A 19,340-nucleotide genomic window follows, 5' to 3' on the forward strand; every position below is an offset into this window, starting at 1 on the left:
TATACTAAACACGTTTTCCAGACAAATACAACATGCATTATTGGCACAGGCCTAGGTATTTTACATTGTATAAATTAGCCACATGACTAGTGGAGATTTCCTCTACTCAAATGAAGCCAGGATGAATACCACATAAGACTTAAAATGCTATTTTGTTGAGACAGTCTTCACAATTCATTGTTTCTTATTTGTGAAATAAAAGTAGATAAAAGCCTAGTTTCCACTGAGGAAAATGGTTTTCATCTTACAAAAATAGACAGGAAGTCTGCGTTGCTGCGACGTGTAGTTATATTTCTGGGTAGGTGAGTGTCAGGCTACAGTGTATGGTCGATGCAGAGCCTACGCTGTAGGTACGGCACTGATTCGATGCAGAAGTATCAATCAGCTTACAGGGTTTCCCCTGGGTTTTTTTGAGACCAAGGTGGCAAAGGCCTGTGGCGGGGGGCATCTTGACAGCTGTACTTTAAGATACACTCTCCCCCTCTATTAAATATGAAAGGAGGCCCCCACATGCTTGAGCTTTACACTGCTGACTTGTATAATCAGAATAGACATGTCCTGTGATTTTCAGCCCTCTATGATTATATTTACCCTTTACAGCAGGCACATCCTGACAGCTGAGAATATTACTGTCAGGCATTGTCCCCCCTCTATTAAATATGAAAGGAGGCTGCAAATTACAGGACACGTCTGTTCTGATGATACAAGTCAGGGGTCCTGAAATGTGTGTTTCTCTTCTATAATACACATTCTACATCTCGGAGGCGACTTCTTTGCACATAAGGGCTTCCTTCACCTTTCAGATGGGGCAGAGCGCTGTCGGAAACAGCAGGAGAGACACAGCCCGAGGGGGAACCGGGATCTGACACAATACTGGAGGGAGAAGCAGGTCCGTGGAGCTGTGTTCTGGACGAAAAAATGAGTGCATCGCACCGAATGTGCGCCGCTACGGCATCGCTTTGGGTTGCGAGCGCGTATGATGCGCGTCAACATTGACAGTAATGGGTTTGTGCGCGCAAAAGACGCTACATCTGAACACCCCCCCATGCACACACACACGCTTTAACCAAGGCGGCGGCCAAAATCACACAGGCGGCCCGCCTTTGTCTTAGATAGGCAGGGAAAACCCTGGCTTAAGACTATGGCTTCTTAATTACCAAGTTAACTTTACATAGACGGCATATCTTTTCAATTTCTCCTGACATTGTGTTGTTTGATACGGATACCGCGGAGGTCCGCACGTACTCAAAGTGGACGTCCGCAAGCCCTGTGCGCGCAAAGCGCAGATTTTACGACCGCGCGGACTCCGCTCCGCGCACCAGTGACTGCTCGGCATGTATTTTTCACATCGCGGGGATTTTTCACGGACATTTTTACAGGAAACTACAACGCGGAAGTGCGCTCGACTATGAAAGCCCGAATGACTGCGGACATTCCTCGCAGAGTCCGCTCCGCCTATAGTACGCCCGAGTATGCTTGTGTCGAGTGGGTGAAGGCGTTGATCCCCCCCTCCGCTCTCTCACTAAGCAGCCTCCCTCTGTCTCCTCTCACTCAGCCTCGTTCAGCCTCGATCTCATCAGCACGCTCCACACACGCGCTGTCTCCCCCCCCACACCTTGCGATTGCATCGTCATTTAAAAAAGATCGGATCGGATCGCCCATCGGCACAACCCTAGTCGGCATCACTGTAGGATGTCAGAAGTGTGCTCTGTTGATCCTGTAACCACACCCAACGGTGATGTCACAGGTTCCAAGAGTACACCTGTCCCTCACTGCAGCAAATGAAAACCTAGATGGATTCAATGAAGGACTTGAATAAGCAACCTCTATGCTGTTTGAAGAAGGATGCATTAATGAAGCACAATGCAATCCTGTCCTTTGTTAGGTCCCAAGAATATCCTATATCTTGAAATTGCTTGGTCAGATCATCTTATCCTTGCATCATGTGCCCCTAAAAATGTAAACATAGAGCCCTGGTTTGTTTCAGTGTGATGCATATAGCTGCTGCAGATGTTGTTGCAGTTCTCTGACAGCCTCATTTCCCCCTGCAGGTTTTGGTACAGGGCTGTCAGCTTGACAGAACAGACCTCGTCGAGTTCCTACATCACATCTATCAGCAGCTCAGAGCAGTGGAGAGTAACATCGCAGAAGTCCTACATCAGCAACATGAACAGGCAAGTGCTCATGAATAGTATTGACATGATGTCAATCATTATTACCAATAATGATTAATTATGTTAAATAATGTGACTTGATTTACATAAAATCACCTTGTGGGGCACCATTCCCGAAAAAGAAAAAATAATTGCCAAACACATTGCCAATTGCAATATACTAAACTATCGATTTGTTACTTAATAATTAAATTAATAACTACAACCAAAATTACCATATTAATAGTAAAGGCTGAGGGATTTTTGAGTTCTTGACACAGTAGCTGATGATTCAGTCACTCTAATGCAACATCAAAGAGACAACAAGTATGATTCCAAAAACACGTATTCTAAAGAAAGCAAGCAAAATAAACACACAGATCCTACCTAATATACAGTACAGGCCAAAAGTTTGGACACACCTTCTCATTCAATGCGTTTTCTTTATTTTCATGACTATTTACATTGTAGATTCTCACTGAAGGCATCAAAACTATGAATGAACACATGTGGAGTTATGTACTTAACAAAAAAAGGTGAAATAACTGAAAACATGTTTTATATTCTAGTTTCTTCAAAATAGCCACCCTTTGCTCTGATTACTGCTTTGCACACTCTTGGCATTCTCTCCATGAGCTTCAAGAGGTAGTCACCTGAAATGGTTTTCCAACAGTCTTGAAGGAGTTCCCAGAGGTGTTTAGCACTTGTTGGCCCCTTTGCCTTCACTCTGCGGTCCAGCTCACCCCAAACCATCTGGATTGGGTTCAGGTCCGGTGACTGTGGAGGCCAGGTCATCTGCCGCAGCACTCCATCACTCTCCTTCTTGGTCAAATAGCCCTTACACAGCCTGGAGGTGTGTTTGGGGTCATTGTCCTGTTGAAAAATAAATGATGGTCCAACTAAACGCAAACCGGATGGGATGGCATGTCGCTGCAGGATGCTGTGGTAGCCATGCTGGTTCAGTGTGCCTTCAATTTTGAATAAATCCCCAACAGTGTCACCAGCAAAACACCCCCACACCATCACACCTCCTCCTCCATGCTTCACAGTGGGAACCAGGCATGTGGAATCCATCCGTTCACCTTTTCTGCGTCTCACAAAGACACGGCGGTTGGAACCAAAGATCTCAAATTTGGACTCATCAGACCAAAGCACAGATTTCCACTGGTCTAATGTCCATTCCTTGTGTTTCTTGGCCCAAACAAATCTCTTCTGCTTGTTGCCTCTCCTTAGCAGTGGTTTCCTAGCAGCTATTTGACCATGAAGGCCTGATTGGCGCAGTCTCCTCTTAACAGTTGTTCTAGAGATGGGTCTGCTGCTAGAACTCTGTGTGGCATTCATCTGGTCTCTGATCTGAGCTGCTGTTAACTTGCCATTTCTGAGGCTGGTGACTCGGATGAACTTATCCTCAGAAGCAGAGGTGACTCTTGGTCTTCCTTTCCTGGGTCGGTCCTCATGTGTGCCAGTTTCGTTGTAGTGCTTGATGGTTTTTGCGACTCCACTTGGGGACACATTTAAAGTTTTTGCAATTTTCCGGACTGACTGACCTTCATTTCTTAAAGTAATGATGGCCACTGGTTTTTCTTTAGTTAGCTGATTGGTTCTTGCCATAATATGAATTTTAACAGTTGTCCAATAGGGCTGTCGGCTGTGTATTAACCTGACTTCTGCACAACACAACTGATGGTCCCAACCCCATTGATAAAGCAAGAAATTCCACTAATTAACCCTGATAAGGCACACCTGTGAAGTGGAAACCATTTCAGGTGACTACCTCTTGAAGCTCATGGAGAGAATGCCAAGAGTGTGCAAAGCAGTAATCAGAGCAAAGGGTGGCTATTTTGAAGAAACTAGAATATAAAACATGTTTTCAGTTATTTCACCTTTTTTTGTTAAGTACATAACTCCACATGTGTTCATTCATAGTTTTGATGCCTTCAGTGAGAATCTACAATGTAAATAGTCATGAAAATAAAGAAAACGCATTGAATGAGAAGGTGTGTCCAAACTTTTGGCCTGTACTGTATATATGTATATATATATATATATATATATATTTATGTATATATGTATGTATATATATATGTACATATATATATACCGAGATAATCCATCCCACCTCACAGGTGTGGCATATCAAGATGCTGATTAGACAGCATGATTATTGCACAGGTGTGCCTTAGGCTGGCCACAATGAAAGGCCACTCTAAAATGTTCAGTTTTATGCTCGTCGTCCTCATCGGGGTCTCGACCTGACTGCAGTTCGTCGTCATAACCGACTTGAGTGGGCAAATGCTCACATTCGATGGCGTCTGGCATGTTGGAGAGATGTTCTCTTCACGGATGAATCCCGGTTTTCACTGTTCAGGGCAGATGGCAGACAGCGTGTGTGGCGTCGTGTGGGTGAGCGGTTTGCTGATGTCAATGTTGTGGATCGAGTGGCCCATGGTGGCGGTGGGGTTATGGTATGGGCAGGCGTATGTTATGGACAACAAACACAGGTGCATTTTATTGATACCATTTTGAATGCACAGAGATACCGTGACGAGATCCTGAGGCCCATTGTTGTGCCATTCATCCACAACCACCACCTCATGTTGCAGCATGATAATGCACGGCCCCATGTTGCAAGGATCTGTGCACAATTCCTGGAAGCTGAAAACATCCCAGTTCTTGCATGGCCAGCATTCTCACCGGACAGGTCACCCATTGAGCATGTTTGGGATGCTCTGGATCGGCGTATACGACAGCGTGTTCCAGTTCCTGCCAATATCCAGCAACTTCGCACAGCCATTGAAGAGGAGTGGACCAACATTCCACAGGCCACAATCAACAACCTGATCAACTCTATGCGAAGGTGATGTGTTGCACTGCGTGAGGCAAATGGTGGTCACACCAGATACTGACTGGTTTTCTGACCCCCCCAATAAAGCAAAACTGCACATTTCAGAGTGGCCTTTTATTGTGGCCAGCCTAAGGCACACCTGTGCAACATTCATGCTGTCTAATCAGCATCTTGATATGCCACACCTGTGAGGTGGGATGGATTATCTCGGCAAAGGAGAAGTGCTCACTAACACAGATTTAGACAGATTTGTGAACAATATTTGAGGGAAATGGTCTTTTGTGTGTATAGAAAATGTTTTAGATCTTTGAGTTCAGCTCAAGAAAAATGGGAGCAAAAACAAAAGTGTTGTGTTTATATTTTTGTTCAGTGTACATATATATATATATATATATATATATATATATATATGTGTGTAGTAATCGCGCTGTTTATTATTATTAGGGCCCGAGCGACGACAAAGTCGTCCGTGAGAACCCTATTGTAATCACGCTGTTTATTATTATTTATTATTAGGGCCCGAGCAACGACGAAGTCGTCCGCGGAGGACCCTATTGAACTCGCGCTGTTTATTATTAGGGCCTGAGCACCTAGCGGTGTGAGGACCCTATTGAAATGCAAGGATTTTTTATTATTATTATTATTATTAGGGCCCGAGCACCTAGCAGTGCAAGGATTTCTTCTTCTTCTTCTTCTTCTTCTTCTTCTTCTTCTTCTTCTTCTTCTTCTTCCTCCTCCAAATGAATTGCCTTATTGGGAGGCTTAACATACCTGAAAACTCATGAAACTTTGCAGATATATCAGGACTGATGAAAAATTTGATATTTTAAGGGTCTCGTGCATGGGTTCCAAAAAATGGCTCAGTAGCGCCCCCTACAAAAGTTTGAGGAAGCAGCCCCTGAAGCTAGTTTAACCTACATGTATGAAACTTGGCAGGCTTATGTAATGCTCAGAGACGTACAAAAAAGCCTCTTGGAGGCATGCTCTAAACCCAACAGGAAGTCGGCCATTTTGAATTTACTGTGCAATTTTGGTGCATTTTTGGCCATTTCCAGGGGTCCTAAATGAATGAACTAGTCCTAGAGATTTCATCTGATCGACTTAAAACCTTGGTCTGTCCCATCCCAAGACCTTGAAGATGAAAAGTTATCAAAAGCTTGAGTTTTCGTCAATGCGTATGACTGTGGGATGGCGTCAAAGTTAGGGGTGTCGCCACTAAACAGGAAGTAGTTTATAACTCCAGCATACATGGTCCAATCTTGCCCAAACTTCACAGGATTGATGCCAGTCCCGCCCTGAACACATCTACATGTCAATAATTAGAGATAAATATAGCGCCCCCTACTGTCATGTTTTAGACTTTAATGTACATCTCTTACAGAATTGACCAGATCCACCTCAAACCTGGTGAAAAAAGCCATAAGACGTTGATGATGCTTTATTGCAGAAAAGGGAGTGGCCATGGTCTGGCGGCAAACTTTGATATTTCGCTGTGATGATAAACGTTGCTGTAACTTGACTCCACGTGGGAATATCTTGCCAAAACTTGACACATATGATGACAGTCCATCCCTGAACACATCTACAGAGGAATTTTGAATCACTGCCATAGCGCCACCTACTGGCAAGAGAAAGTTACTTTATACATTCTTTGATGTCTCGCTTCTAGCAGATTAATCAGACCCACCTCAAACTTGCTGATCTAAGTCCTTGTTCGCCATTAAACACAATGTTGTTTTGAAGGGATAAGGGATGCTTGAAAACTCACCAAACGTGGCATACACATCACAGGTTGCAAGTCCTGTTGTCTGATGTGATTTTTGTGCTTTGATGCACCAAAATGGCTCAACAGCGCCCCCTAGAATATTTCAATTAAGCAGCCACCAAAGCTGGTTTGACCTGCATGTATGAAACTTGGTAGGCACCTTTAACACTCTATCACATACAAAAAAGCCTCTTGGAGCCATGCTCCAAACCCAACAGGAAGTCCGCCATTTTGAATTTACTTGTGCCACTTTTGTGCATTTTTGCCCATTTCCAGGGCTTGTAAATTAACGAACTTGTCCTACAGATTTAATCAGATTGGCTCCAAACTTGGTGTATGTAAGTGTGACTACGTTGTGACCAAAAGTTATTACAGGATTTGCCCAATGTTGAATGGTGCGCCTGCTGCCGAGCGTTGAATCTTGAGGTCTCGCCATGAAAAACAAAATTGCTGTAGCGTTGGCATAAATGGTCCAGTCTCCACCAAACTTCACGTGATTTATATTAGTCCTGCCCTGAACACATTTTCGTTACCATATTTCCTAGGGATGCACCGAATATTCAGTAACCGAATATATTCGGCCGAATATTGCAAAAAAACACACATTCGGTATTCGGTTGAATAAGTTAAAAGCAAGGCCGAATAATAGCAGCGTTTTGATAACGCAATCAAACGGCGTGCCGTGACGGGCGGAATAAAATGTCAGTAGTGTGGCGATCCGCCCGTCACGGCACTCGCATTTGCGACTAAAAATAGTTTTGAGCAAGCAAAATAGGCTTAAATCATTCAGCACACTGTGCGAGCAGCCTACAGATTTCAACCAGCAGCAGAAACGAAAGGCGAATCCCACTGATTGTGGGTTGAACGGGGGTCACAGACACAGACAGTAACGTTAATGTATTCCTGTCAATTACGGTGGCCATCGGCTTACCGGGTGACGGAGAAGTCGGTTCCAATAATATCCTCTTCTTGGTGTCATGACTGCCCAGAAGTACCTGAACAGCCAAGCCAGCCAAACACAGGTATGTGACGTGTCAGAGGAGAAACGAGCTGTTCACATTTCTCTCTTTCTGGCAGTAACGGCCCACAAACCTCACCACACTTTAGAGACTGTTCATTACTTATGAAGGGACTGTTCTTTACTTGTCAGGGGAGGAGGGTGGCTGGTTGATTTTTATTTTATTTATTTATTTTATTTTGATCCCCCCTATGTTAATCACTTATTGATGCTGTTTTTGAAGTATGAATAAGTCAGTAAGTAATTTATTCCATTGAAATATCATTGATGTATTATAGAAAAGTGACTTATCTTTTTATAAATGACAAAAGGCACATCTGCCTCATTTTCGCTGTGGTATTGTGATACTACTCAGAACCATGGTATTTTCATTGGTATCGCACAGTGGGTCCCAATTTTGGTACCGTGACAACACTAATCTGGAGGGGGTTCATCTGCAAAAACTAATGAAAAACTAAACAATGATATTCGGTATTCGGTACTCGGTATTCGGCCAAGCGTTTAATAATATTCGGCTTCGGCTTTGGCCACAAATTTTCATTTCGGTGCATCCCTAATATTTCCTGATACTCATAGTGCCACCTAGTGGTGACGGGAAGTAGGTCTCATCAAACACTTATTTTTCGATTCATGTGAAAGTTACATGCTGTGGTGTATATTTGACGTATAAAAACATGATGCATAATTAGTGAGCTCTCCAACTCCCTCTAGTGGAAGGAGGAAGTGATACAAAATGTGAAATATGTCATTCCAGCACTGTATCAAGGATATGCCAAGCCACTCCTGCATGCGATGTCTAACTTTGACAGAAATGAACTGACGTGTCAGAAGGCGTACTGCCAGCCCCCCCACCCCCCGAGTTGCGTGAAGGTGCGAGGGTCTGTTCATCGCTGCTGGCAGCTTTAATTATTATTGTTATTCTTCAGAAATGTTTTCGCAAATTCCTGTGAGATGGTACATCGCAGAGACATGAACTTTTCACCAGTGATTGGAAGTTGTGTGCAAATGTATGGAGCTACATTAGGGTCAAATGTTTTGTACTTGAAAAAATAAAATTTGAAACTGAAAATTCATGTGTTGATCTTGAATTTTGAAAAATACAACAATGTATTCAAAATAAAAATAAGTGTATGAAACGTTTTTTTCTGGTTAAATATAATTTTGATTCACTTTGGTAATTCTTTTGGATGAATAATTTATTTTCACTTTTCACTTCCATATATATATTTTAACATTTGAGGTCTTATTTTTTTCAGTTGCATGTTTTATCTTTTCAGATTCAGATCTTTATTTTTTTATGATTTTTTCAAATCATATTTTTTCACTTTCAAATCTTTTTTTCACTTTCAAATCTTTTGTTTACTTTCAGATCTTTTTTTTTTTTCAGTTTCAAATCTGTTTTTTGAGTTTCATTTTTTTGACCCTGATGTGGCGTGGGGGGCGTGGCATCAACTGAGAGGGGTGTGGAATCATGAGTGACAGTGCCTTCAGGTAACGTAGGAACTAAAACAATTCTGACTCAACACTTATATACACCATATTCATGTGACTGGCAGTGTAAAAATTGATGCCAGTGACAAACTTCCATTTAGAAATCTGTTTTAGACAGTACTGAGCACCAATTGCGGTATAAGAGTGATAACTTATGCCAGATTTTGCAGTTCAACAGCCACATTTTAAGTGCTGATATGTCCGATATGCGTTCACAGTGCTATGTGAAAATCGGACATATCAGCACTTAAAATGTGGCTGTTGAACTGCAAAATCTGGCATAATTTATCGCTCTTACACCGCAATTGGTGCTCAGTACTGTCTAAAACAGATTTCTAAATGGAAGTTTGTCACTGGCATCAATTTTTACACTGCCAGTCACATAAATATGGTGTATGTAAGTGTTGAGTCAGAATTTTTTTAGTTCCTATGTTCCCTGAAGGCACTGTCACACCCCTCTCAGCTGATGCCACGCCCCCCACGCCACATCAGGGTCAAAAGTCTGAAACTCAAAAAACAGATTTTAAACTGGAAAAAAAAGGATCTGAAAGCGAAAAAAAAGATTTGAAACTGAAAAAATAAGATTTGAAACTGTAAAATATAAGATCTGAACTGAAAAAAATAAGACCTGAAATGTTAAAATATATATGGAAGTGAAAAGTGAAAATAAATTATTCATTCAAAAGAATTACCAAAGTGAATCAAAATTATAAAAGTTTCATACACTTATTTTTATTTTGAATACATTGTTGTATTTTTCAAAATTCAAGATCAACACATGAATTTTCAGTTTCAAATTTTATTTTTTCAAATACAAAACATTTGACCCTAATGTAGCTCCATACAATTGATGCTCAAAATATGAAAATGCCAGTCAGCCAGATGGGGACGCTATGATTAAGCTCAAGGAAAATTTGGTTTTGAAAAGCCACCACCCTCGCACCGTGTGTCAGATTGACATGAAACTCTAAACAAATGGTCTGGTGAAGGAGTTCTACGAAAATCTACAATATCCTTAAGATCCGCTTTCTTCTTGATATGTCATTGTGTTTTGATGATCTTGACCAATGAACTTTAGAGGGGGCGTGGCTCAGCACATACATGGCTTTTACTCCTTAACCGTTGAGCCAATTGTCACAAAACTTGTAGGAAATGTCGACATAAGTATCTGAATCATACCATGAAAGGCTGATCAAATCAACCAATACTGGGCGCTACACAAGCAAAAAGTTGATGCCAGAGATATTTGTACGAAACTTAGTTTGCATCATCTAGGGCCATGTCTCAGTCAAAGCACAGAATCTGAAAGTGATTGCTTAAAGGAGGCGTGGCTTATTACGTTAAATCTACGTTACATAAAAAAAAAAGACATTTTACATTCCATACTTCAAAAAATCATAATAAATCACCAGTGTGTCCTACACAGTTGAAAGTTTTTCAGCACATCCACTGAATTGTGACAAAAACTTACCACGTTGCAACCTATGGTCAATTCAGAAGTCCATCACTCTATATTGTTAAGAATGTACAAAATTAATTAACATCTATATCGCCATCCGAAGTCCACCCCCCATCATTTTGTTGTGACAGTGTAAGAAGATGGGCAGATACCCACCCCTCTCCCTTAAAGTTAACCCTATCTGATTAGTTGGTTATTTCCTTGATTGACAACTGTCACACATTCATAATCACTCACATACACCCCCCCATACGAACAGGGCAATCACTCCTAGCACAAAGCACAAACAAAAAACCAGCCCCACTGCTTGCCAAGGGAAAAAAAAGAAAAAAAAAAAGAATAATATAGACAAAATATGTAATACAAATAACCATAATAATAATAATAAAACATATACATAACATGACATTAACACATAACTACTCACACATTAGAGATTCACACATACACACACACACACACACACACACACACACACACACACACAGCACATCTCTCCCATCCCTGTACACACAAATCCACATCTCCACATCCATTCCAACGCAAATCAATAGAGATAATACCATAGTCAATGGTGGAAACAATAATAACAATAATCATCATCCCCATTGTAACAACAGTGACAGCACCCAATGTGAAATATTAAGTGAGAATAATACTTCTTATTTTGTGCTATAGCTCAGATAAGGGTAGTAATTAATTGAGCAAGCTAACATAAACTTAATTTCATTTTAGCTCATATACAAAACAACAGTGGTGAAACAAGTAGGCTCCTCTTCTCCGGCCACTGAGTCAAGGAGTCTGTGTAGTATGAGGAACTACAGTGGTAAACAATAGTCTCAAGTTGATTGCTTATGTTACTTATCCTCAAATGAAGTGATGTACTTCTCTGCCTCCGACACCTCTCGGAATAAAAGCTGATCGGAACCATTGATCAGTCTGATGGTAGCCGGGTAGATTAAGAAGGCTTGCATACCCAGGACACGAGCTCTGTTCATCACCGGGTAGCAGGGTCGTCTGCGCTTCATAGTGTGGTCGCTGAAGTCCGCAGTGAAGAGGATGGTGTGGCTGGCGATCTCCACTGAGTTCTTCCTGGACTCCTTCAGGATGCGGTCTCTATCCGTGAAACGAAGGCATCTGAAGATCAGGACTCGAGTAGCAGATGAGTGCTCTCGCTGTTGTCTCATGCGATGCGCTCTCATGACCTCAGGAGTTTTATTAGCGAGGGCTGGGAACCACTTGGGGATGTTAGCAGAAAGGTAGGCTAACACATTGTCCTTCTCCTCACCCTCTTTGAGGAATAACACCCGCAGGTTCTGTCTCTGTCCTCCATATCCGTAACTTCCTCAATTCACTGTTTTGAGCGGCCGTTGTTTCCACTTTCTGTAAGCGCTCCTGCATCTTTGACGTAATTGCACGCTGGGTTTTAATTTCTTCATCGTGTTTGGTTAAGGTTGCTTGCATTGTTACCAGCTTAGACTCCAAGCGATCAAATCTTTCATTGGTATTTTTCTCGGCCAAGTTGAAATATCTTTGTAGTGTGGCTTCGAGAGACGCCGTTGTCAGTTGGCTGTCATTAGTCTCCACCGGATCCATTTGTTTTGTTCGTCATTTTCTCTTTATTGCCACGTGATCGCGTTGTTGTCATTGCCACATCAAACAATGAAACTTGTTAAATTTACCACTGTTAAAGCTAAGTGGAGTCTGTTTCGATAACAATAGAAAGTTTGCTCAAACAATTGCGGGGGAGAGGAGCTGAGTTTACCTACTCTGCCATCTTGGTCATGTCCCCTTGTTTTTCCATCTGATTTTGGGGTGGGAAGGGCGATACGGGATATGTTTGTTTGATCCTATGTGTAGTTTATTGTTTTTGTTGCTTGGGTTGGTATGGGTTGCCAATTGTGGGATGGGACCGGACCTTTTTTATGGACAACGATATGCTGCATTAAACAATGGAAATGAAATCATTTGCAATCAAGTTTTATCTATGTTACAGAGGAGTAGTGATAGCTGCCTATGTTCTCCTTTTAGTTTGATTCCAATGCACTTTCTACGAATCATCCATGGTTGAGTTGAATATTTTATCTTTGAATGTGAGCGGCCTTAATATCCCTCATAAGAGGGCGAGTATATTAGAGATACTTTGGAAAAAAAGAGCAGACATTGCCTTACTGCAAGAGACCCATCTGGTGACCAAGGATGCAGCTAGATTGAGTAATAGATTATATCATGTTATAGGTTTTTCCTCAGCAAACACAAAGTCTAAAGGAGTAGCAATTGTGGTAAGACGTAACCTTAATATTGGAATTATAGAACAAACCCAAGATACTCAAGGAAGGATTGCGATAGTTAAAATGCAGTTATACAACAAGAACATTGCATTGGTATCAGTATATGCTCCCAATTCTTTTGATAAGAAATTCTATGATACACTTACTAAAATGCTTTTAGACCTCACAGATTACTCTCTCATAATAGGAGCAGATTTTAATGCTGTGTGGAATCATGAAAAAGATAGGACTGGCATATATGAAAGTAGTGAGCAAAAATCTACATCAGCGGCTCTGCGTCAATAGACATTTCATCTGGGGGTAATAGACATCTGGCGTATGGTCAACCCAACTGAATGTGATTTTTCCCACCTTTCAGCTAGGCATAAATCCTTTTCTAGAATTGATGTTGTCTTTGCCACTAAGAACATTTTCTCTAATATTATAAATTGTTCTCTATTGCCTATGACTATCACAGATCATAAGGCTGTTTTCTGCAGTGTCCATCGACAACACTCCAGCTCGTGCGGCCAGATGGCGGCTAAATACAACCTTATTGAAGGATGAGAATTTCAGAATACAATTTGAGGAAAAATGTACAGAATTTATACAGTTTAATAGGGAATCAGTGAATGACCCTAGGATCCTCTGGGATGCTACTAAAGGATTTATCCGGAATAATGTTATTCTATTTTCCTCCAATCTAAAAAAAGATAGACTTCACAAATTGAAGAAACTTGAATCTAAATATGCAGAATTAGATCATACATTACAAAATAGTTATTCAGATAGCATAGCCATACAACGAGAGCCTGTTAAAAAAGAAATAAATTCCCTAAACAGGTCTCAGTCAGAAGTTCATATTCACAGAGTAAGACAGAAATATTATTTTCATGGATCCAGACCGAGTCATTTATTAGCTATGAAATTTCAATCCAGCGATCAATTTGCTGACATTCTAACCATTAAATCTAAAGATGGGATGTTGGTAACAGAACCCAAACAAATAAACTCGGTATTTCAATCATTTTATGCTGAGCTTTATAAATCAGAAGTAGTGTATAATAAATCTGCCTGTGATGCATTTCTTAATAAACTAGAACTACCTTGCTTATCTGAAGAAGAAGCTAAGAAACTGGCTGATCTTATATCATTAGAAGAATTAGAACAATCTGTGAGAGAAATGCAAACAGGAAAATCACCTGGAATAGATGGGATTCCACCTGAATTTATTAACATTTTAGAATACTCTTGGTCCATTGCTTCTAAATATGATAAATTACTCTATAGAAAAGGGCTCATTCTCTAGGAATATTAATATTGCTTTAATATCTGTATTATTAAAAAAAGATAAGGACCCAACTGAATGTAGCAATTATAGACCGCTGTCATTATTGAACAGTGATGTTAAGATCTTTGCCAAGGTCCTTGCCCGCAGACTACAAGCTCACATGACTACACTTGTTCACTGTGATCAAACAGGTTTTATTATATCCCGCCTGGCCTGTGACAATGTTAGACGGCTACTACATATTTTGGATTCAGTAGGGAAGAATAATTCAGCAGCAGTGTTGTCTTTGGATGCAATGAAAGCATTTGATCGCTTCAAGTGGTCCTACTTGGGGTCTGCACTACAGAAAATGGGATTAGGAAAGGGGTTTATATCAATGATTAAAGTGTTGTATACCAATCCATCTGCAATGGTCTTGACAGGCAAAAATTGCTCTTCTTTATTTGATGTTTCTGGGTCCTCAAGACAAGGTTGCCCTTTGAGTCCACTTTTATTTGCTTTATCACTTGAACCATTAGCTCAAGCAGTGTGCCAAGCAGACAATATTTGCCCAATCTCAATTCACAATACTCAACATTCTATATCTCTATATGCTGAAAATTAAATATGATTTTGATAGATGGATGAATCTACCAAACGAATTACAGGCTCGTATAGCTATTATAAAGATGAATGTGCTACCTAGAATTAATTTTGTAAGTTCCATGTTACTGCTTGCTCCCCCAGCGGGAAGTTGGGAAAAATTACATAAAGACATTAACAAATTTATCTGGAAGGACAAGAGGCCTCGACTGAAAACTTCTACTCTCGATCGAAATAGAAGGGATGGAGGATTGTCATTGCCTAATTTTAAATTCTACTCCTGGGCTTTTACCCTTCGCCCACTCACTATATGTTTTAATCCCACAGCTAATGTCTCGTGGCGTACACTGGAGGAATACATAGTGCATCCTTGGTCTCTCAGAGAGGTGCTGTTATCTAATTTACCAACTAAAATCTGCAAATTACAATTTGGTTCAATCATAGCTCATCTGATCTCAACATGGCATTGTGTGGAAAAGCTATGTAATATTAAAACTCAGTGGCATCTGAATACCCCAATTTTTAACAATTTTAGCTTATGAATTGGGGGCAGACCCATCCAGTTCCCACAATGGAGAGATCGGGGGATTCATCTGCTTAGGGACATCTATGATGGAAATGGCCTGCGCACATTTCAAGACATCAAGTCTAGTTTTGATTTACAGAATACATCTTTCTTTTTTTACTTGCAGATTAGGGCCGCACTTAAGGCGCAAGGTGTACCTAATGATGTCAATTTATCTGAACATCCCTTATTTGTGCTAATAGACAAGTTAAAAACAAGGGGCGTGGTCACTACTATATACCAATACATTTTTAAAAATTCATATAAACCTTTAGCCCTAGATGCAAAATGGAGAAGGGACATACCAGATTGGGATCCAAACCACGACTGGAATGATGTATGGGCTAATATAATAGCATCTTCCAGAAACCCAGATCACCAGCTTATACATTACCAGTTTGTGCACAGAACTTATTTAACACCCTGTAAGCTTTACCGTATGAAGATCCTGGATAATTCTTTATGTACACTATGCCCTCAGAATAAACCAGGGACTTTCATGCATACGATCTGGGAATGCCAACCTGTTGCCAGCTTCTGGCAGCAGGTTGCAGCTGCACTATCTTCAATAACAGCATAAATTATTCCAGTTAACCCTCAAACACTTAATTTAAATAACTTATCCACAATTGATACATCACAATGTAAAAAACGAATATTACTTGATGGCCTAACAGCAGCAAAAAAAATAATTGCAGTAAGATGGAAACCACCACACACACTTAACATCTCCCACTGGTATTTAACTTTACTTGATATTATCTATCTAGAAATATCTACAGCCCGAATCCATAATGCAAAACAACAAAATATTTTATTTTGACATATGGCAGCAGATCAAATTAAAGCCAGACTTGAAAGATGAATTTTAATTGATACACCTTGTTTCAGCTATCCTTGTCCAGTCTGTGCTATCTATATTGTCATCAAAGTGTTCAGGTCCGAGGGTGGGTAGGGTGGGGGGCGGTAAATATGTGTATAATGTTTGTTTGACATAATTGTTGATGCCACTGCTTATAAAAAGAAAATTTAAATGAAAACATTTGATCACAAAAAAAAACATCTATATCTCCAAAAGTCTTCATCTAAATGCAACCACCATTGCCACAAACATTCTTTGGATACTAGATGTCACATGTTTCAAATGGTGTTCATAACGGTTAGCTCACAGCGATATTTACGGTGGCCGACGAGGATAAACGCGATGCAAATACAGAAACACACTGCAAATAGAGAAATGCACTGCATATAAGAAAACAAATGCAAATGAAAATGCTACAAATACAGAAACGTGCTGCATATACAGAAACGCACTGCAAATAGAGAAGCGCGCTGCATATGAGACAACAATTGCAACGGGAAAACGCTGCATATACAGAAACGTGCTGCATATACTGAAACGCGCTGCAAATAAGAAAACACTGAATAGCCACTCATACAACGGAAGTGCTCCAGGCCTCCAGGGGCAGTGCTGAGCTCCCACCTGAGAGACAGACAACGGACGTATCAACATATGGAGCAGACGACTGAGTGAGAAGAAGAAAGTTATGTTTGGAGGAAAGTTGGAGCCGGCACAGGCAACACAGAAAGGTACGTATTCTTTTTTATTTTTCTTTCCTTCTTGTTTTTCACATGTGGCCCTCATCTTTTACTGTATAATGAAAGTTGAATGAAAGTGAAGCTGATTTACACAACTGACGTTAGCGTGCTAGAGACTTTGAGTTCTACACGAGTAATGTATCCGTAGTAGTAATGTTAGCTAACGTTACTGTAACTAACGTTACTTTCCGGGACACCCCAGGTTTCAGTTCGGAGGCCTACTTTTCTGAACATTTTTTAATTTATAATACAGAGGTCATGATTATATTGTAGACTTATTCATTATAGACTTTTAACAGCTCAGATCATAAATAATTTGATATTAGTTTTTCGGATATAAAATTAAATATTATATATTAGTGTTTAGAGCTGAACCGCTGTGAAACAATCATGAAATAATGTTTTCTCTGATTTGCCTGCTGTCTATCAGCGCTAAGTGCCACCTCCTCCCATTCATTCTGTACCGTGGACACAACGCTGCACTGCCCGAGTCCGAGGAGGACAGAAAAGACGCTTTTGCTACTCATAATAAAAACTCCATGGGCTGCAATAATCCAAGATCAGAGGCTCACCGCAATTGTAGAAAATATGCACAAGTGGGATAAAAAACATGATGGTGAAAGTGATTACATCCAGCAAGGACTTTCACCCAGCATTGATTATGACATATTCCTATTAACATAGGAAACAGATTATCATGACATTTATATTAAAATCCTAAAAACAAGGAAAATCAGTTTTTTTTAATGAATGTGGTTTTGATATGCTTTACATTTAGTTAAAAGACAAGTTTCAATATTTTGTAAGACAGCCAGGCTGTCATAATTTGTGCATGTGCATGGTCTGAGGAAGTTCAAAATTTGTTTGCAGAATGAGGCCCAACGTGTACAAGTCCACAAGAGACGGCAGATTGCAGCTGAAGGTCTTCTCTGCAGACTGGATAATGTGCTGCAGACTGAAAAATGTTGTCTCTTTATCTTTTTCTCCCTTTGTTTGTCAGGGTCAGCATTGGACAGTACCACATAAGAGGATCTGATTCGGAAGTATTTCCATCTACAGTAAGAAAGAGAAGAGAATAAAATGGAAATCAATAAAATGTAACACAGCTATATAATCTGTCATTTGACTTTATATGAGTCTACATGGTTACTGGTGTGTGAGCATACCTTCACTGTTTTCTGTTCCTTCTTAGACCTAAGACGTGTCTTTGAAAAGAATGTCTTTCTCTCCCTCTCTTTTACTTCCCTAAATTTAAGAAAGGACTCTACACCAGACCTTGCTGCTACAATGGAAATAAGAAAAGACAGGAATGAGACATTAATTACTCTTTTATTTATTCTTTACTGCTTTATTAACTCTTTTTAAAGGGGACTTATCATGCATTGCGTTGCATTGCATGCTTTTTTCCTCATCACATATATAATATACATATATGTATATAATGTTAAAATATCGGCTGCTCACATTATACATGGTCAAAGTTTCAAATAATGGGGTAAACATATGTAGAAGTAATCACTGTGAGTAGAAAGCACAAGCCTAAGACTGCTCTGAATGCCAGCTGATGTCATCTCGCGAGTCAACATATTCCATATTTCATATGCTCACAAGTTTCAACCCAGGCTGGAACCTCTTCAGGGAGAAAATAAAACATGGCTGCCCGAAGCTGGGCTGCCCAGTAATAAAGTTTCATATTGGGTAGTTTAAGCCTTCCCCGATGATATGGCAAATAAAGTAAACTGGGACGAAGTCAAGGGTGTTTATTGTTCCATATAAAGCGAGTAAAGCTTTTTCTTAGTGTAGAGAAAAAGGAGGGTGGCAGGGGAAGTGGAATTGATTGATACAAATATAGAAATTTGGATAAAATCGATATTTTGATAAAATTGATGCGTCCTACCATAGAAATAGGCAAAGGGCTCCATCTCACTAACATTTCCATTACTTCTTTCACCAAGGGATTATAATTGGCTGATATAATATTTTCAATGTCAGGGGTTATTTTAATTCCTAAATAAGTGAATCCATCAGGGGCTAAAGCAAACTGTATGAATTGTCGGATGTTGTCTCTCTCTTCTTTGTTTAGTAATAATAGAGTACTTTTATTGTTATTAGTTTTTTAGCCAGAAAATTGTCCGAATGCATTCAAAAGTTAATGCAGTGATTTAATTGAAGTATTTAGGTTCATCAAAAACAAAACAACATCATCTGCGAAAAGGGCTAGAAGATGCAGTGTCTCTCCTATTATTATACCTGTGATTTCAGAAGACTGACAAATGGCCATGGCTAAGGGTTCAATGGCAAA

At 40.2% G+C, this 19,340-nt stretch overlaps 1 protein-coding gene across 7 annotated transcripts in view; it reads left to right on the plus strand.

Annotated features, from left to right (window-relative positions):
• Nucleotides 1-19,340, plus strand: part of szt2 (SZT2 subunit of KICSTOR complex) — a 421,207-nt gene that overhangs the window by 8,978 nt on the left and 392,889 nt on the right. For all 7 annotated transcript variants that reach the window (XM_033622785.2, XM_033622790.2, XM_033622786.2 and 4 more), the window contains exon 5: nt 2,052-2,174. In XM_033622785.2, the coding sequence (XP_033478676.2) occupies nt 2,052-2,174 (123 nt within the window). The remainder of the gene's footprint in view (nt 1-2,051; nt 2,175-19,340) is intronic.

This window comes from Epinephelus lanceolatus, chromosome 6, assembly GCF_041903045.1.
Source record: "Epinephelus lanceolatus isolate andai-2023 chromosome 6, ASM4190304v1, whole genome shotgun sequence".
In the NCBI taxonomy this organism is placed as follows: domain Eukaryota; kingdom Metazoa; phylum Chordata; class Actinopteri; order Perciformes; family Serranidae; genus Epinephelus; species Epinephelus lanceolatus.